General features: G+C 32.9%; 2 protein-coding genes across 4 annotated transcripts in view; both read right to left on the bottom strand.

Annotated features, from left to right (window-relative positions):
* Nucleotides 1-577: 577 nt before the first annotated feature.
* On the bottom strand, nucleotides 578-1,045 carry LOC140920372 (uncharacterized). Its single transcript, XM_073368639.1, has one exon. The coding sequence runs from the start codon at nucleotides 1,043-1,045 to the stop codon at nucleotides 578-580; it is 468 nt and encodes a 155-aa protein (XP_073224740.1).
* A 1,721-nt stretch (nucleotides 1,046-2,766) lies between these two features.
* The window catches only part of LOC101495637 (F-box/LRR-repeat protein At3g26922-like), a 6,198-nt gene continuing 5,682 nt past the window's right edge, over nucleotides 2,767-3,282 (bottom strand). For all 3 annotated transcript variants that reach the window (XM_004514951.4, XM_073369338.1, XM_073369339.1), the window contains one exon: nucleotides 2,767-3,277. The gene's annotated coding sequence lies outside the window, so the exon portion shown is untranslated. The remainder of the gene's footprint in view (nucleotides 3,278-3,282) is intronic.

The following is a 3,282-nucleotide window of genomic DNA, read 5'->3' as shown; positions in this document are numbered from 1 at the left end:
AGCTACAACTCATTTGCCTTTGGCATCAACATATTCTCCATTTCCAATGGTAACTTTAGAGTAGAAGGACTTATTGAGTTCCTTAAAAATATTGACATTATGAGTCATATGGTTGGTGTATCAACTATCTATTTGGCATGCTTCCTTGCTACTGTTGATTGAATAGTAAGAAGCCATAAATCATTGCCCCTCAATCTCTTGGTGGTACTCAACAACTTGGGCTTGTTGTCCCAACTGGTATTCTTTGTTTTTGCAAACTTTCTTCACATTGCAAGCTCTACATTTAACTCCTAGCTTGTTGTACCAACAATACTTCTCTGAATGAGTATATTTTTTACAATGTTGGCAAGGTGAAAACTTCTTTTTCCAGCCTTCCTCTTTGTTGTTGACCTCCTCTTTTTTTTTTCTTTTCCTTTCTTTTCACCAAAAGATTTTTCTCAAAACCATTGTGCTTTGGTTTTTTCCTATGGTGCTGGCCACAAGGTCACCTTCAACATTTTCTTCCATCTTCGATGATCTTCTCTTCTCAGTAGATTGCAAAACATTAAGAAGTTTAGCAAGTGTGATTTAAAAAAATCTATATTTTCTTCGAGAAGAAGATTTTTACTTCAAACATCTGTGGAAGACACGCTAGAATTTTTTCCACGAATCTTTGATCATTGAGCTCATATCCCAACAATTTGATTTGTGTAACAATCTTCGAAATTATGTTACAAAATTCTCTAACATTTTTCGTTTCTTTCCTTTTTAGTGATTCGAATTCTCCTCCCAATTTCAACACTTGTGTCTTCTTTGTTTTTTCACTCCCATAGAAATCTTCCTTTAGTTTATCCCAAGCTTTTTTGGTAGTTTCAAAATTCAAGTTCTTGATAAACATTTCATCATGTAGTGTTGCATGTATTATGGCAAGTGATCTTACTTCTTTTGCTACTTCCTCGTTGTGATTTCTTATTTGAGCTAATGTTGGGTTATTTGGGAGAGGTGGTGGGATGCTGCCATTTTCCACCACATCCCATAAACATTGAGCTCTCAAATAAGTTTCCATTTTTGCAGTCCACAAATTATAGTTTTCCCTTTTAAAGAACCATGGTTGGAAGCTATTGATGAAGTTTAAAGGTTTTTTGTGAAGGTATTTTTGCTTATTTTTTTCCACTGATGTTGTTTCCTCACAAATAACACACAAGATTTTATCCTGGTTCACCACCAACTTTTGTAGCTACGTCCAGTCCCTTCACACAGAAAGATTTCTCCACTAATTCAAAACTTGAATTACAACAGCTCCTGACCCTACAAGTCAGTCTTCTCAAAACAACCTGAACCAACATAATTCTTTAGGCAAATTACACCTTGACCCTACAAGTTAAGTCTTCTCTACACAATCTGAAATGTACAAATTGTTAGAGGAAAACTAAAGCAACTACAGGTTGGGTTACATTGGGGTGACACTATTTCTGTTTTGTTTCTTCTAAGAAGATTTGTTTCGACGATTACACACTTACAATGAAGCACTAAGCAGATTTGTTACGACGATTACAAGTGTTTTGCTAGAACGTAAAATCTTAAACTCTGAATACTTAGAGAAAAATTGAGCTCTTGATGTTATCTGAATAACTTTGGTTTTTAGAATTTTTGAGTTTGTTGGTTCATGTTGTACATCTCTTCTTCATCGATTTTTTGGATTTCTTTGAAGATGATGATGATTTTTTTTTATAAAAAAATAAAATAAAATAAAATAAAAATTAAAAAGTCGTTATTTAAAATTAAATAAATATTTAAATTGAGAAAAAAAATATAACTAATACATTAATTTAAATTAAGTTACACGAGAATAATTTTGCCTAACAATTATTAATCCAGGAATGGATTGGTCTTAAAATCTACTTTGTTCTTGGCCAGCATAAATTAAATGATTAAATAACTTAAAGTTCACAATAACACTTCTTTGCAATGCATAATATAACAAAAGGTATGGGATGATAATTTCAAATAGTCAACTACTACGGTTGCATGACGATTTAGCTTCCATGTGTTATGAAAATTGCTAACATATTTAACTAATAGTTTTATGGTAACTACTAATTGTTTCACTCTTTACATTTTAGGATAAAAGATTACATCGTTAAAATCAAATTATGGAGTCAGACAGTTAAGTATAACCACTTTAAATTTTAGAAAAAAACTGCAAGCAAGTTAAGAGAGAAAAATTGCAAGCAAATTACTCAATGAGAATTGAAATTGGTTTCCTCTTGTTTCATTGAGTATGTAAGTATTTTAAATTGTCAAGCAACTTTTCTTGATTAGAAATGTATTCATATCTCCCTTGGTTGACTAGAGAGTTAAGAGCACAAACACTTGCATATTGGATCATTAATCAATTCTTATTTTATGCTTGCTAGAGAAGGCTATTTCTATTGTGGCATCAAATGTTTAGTTACCAGAAACAATCTTACACAGTAGAACCAAGAAAAATTGAAAGTCCAATTTGCAATGCCTATTTAATAAAATTATTATCATGTGCAAACAGAGAAAAATAACCATATTGAATCTAAAGATTTGTAAACTTTAGTTTGACACTTATGATTGTTCAAATTCCAACATATTTGAACATATCATTTAAGATAGTAAGAATCGAGATCCTATGCAGGATCGGGGAAGGTTTACAAGAGCATATGATACGTGAGAACATAATACGGAGGATCGGAGAAGGTTTACAAGAGCATGAAACGTGAGATCATAACACAGATCGTAAAATCCTACCATAAATACTAAAAGAAATTCAAATTTGGGATCATTAGATTCATAAAACAACTAAAACACTCAAAACATGAGCAAATCACACCTAAAACCAACTAAAAACATCCAGAATAGTCACCAAAACAGTCAAAAACAACTAAAACACTTCAAAACAGTAGCAAATCTATACAATGCTGAAACACAATCATGCCAGATCTCCGATTCCGCCTTCTTCCATCATTTTGAGTTTCTACTCATCAATGAACACGGGGAAGGGGTGCGGGATCGTAAAATCATGGGATCCTACGTGCTGGATCGGGATTTTGACTGCCATGATCTCAATAACTATAGTAGTTTGTGTGTTTACATTAAAAGGAAATTTAAAGCTTTGTACTCTCTATGCAACATCAGATACACGAGGCACAAGAGTATAACAAAAAGTCAATCTATTAGTATGAAGATGCATCAACAAGCAGCATTGGAATCCACAGAGAAAACAAAAACCAGATCACGGTCGTCATTTCACCTGCCCGACATACCTTCCCTACA

Source organism: Cicer arietinum, chromosome 5 (assembly GCF_000331145.2).
Source record: "Cicer arietinum cultivar CDC Frontier isolate Library 1 chromosome 5, Cicar.CDCFrontier_v2.0, whole genome shotgun sequence".
In the NCBI taxonomy this organism is placed as follows: Eukaryota; Viridiplantae; Streptophyta; class Magnoliopsida; order Fabales; family Fabaceae; genus Cicer; species Cicer arietinum.
The sequence above is the reverse complement of the archived record's forward strand: the minus strand, read 5'-3'. Positions and strand labels throughout refer to the sequence as shown.

Excerpts from the sequence above, each read along its gene's own strand:
- LOC140920372 (XM_073368639.1), bottom strand. The coding sequence starts at position 1,045 with ATGGAAACTTATTTGAGAGCTCAATGTTTATGGGATGTGGTGGAAAAT.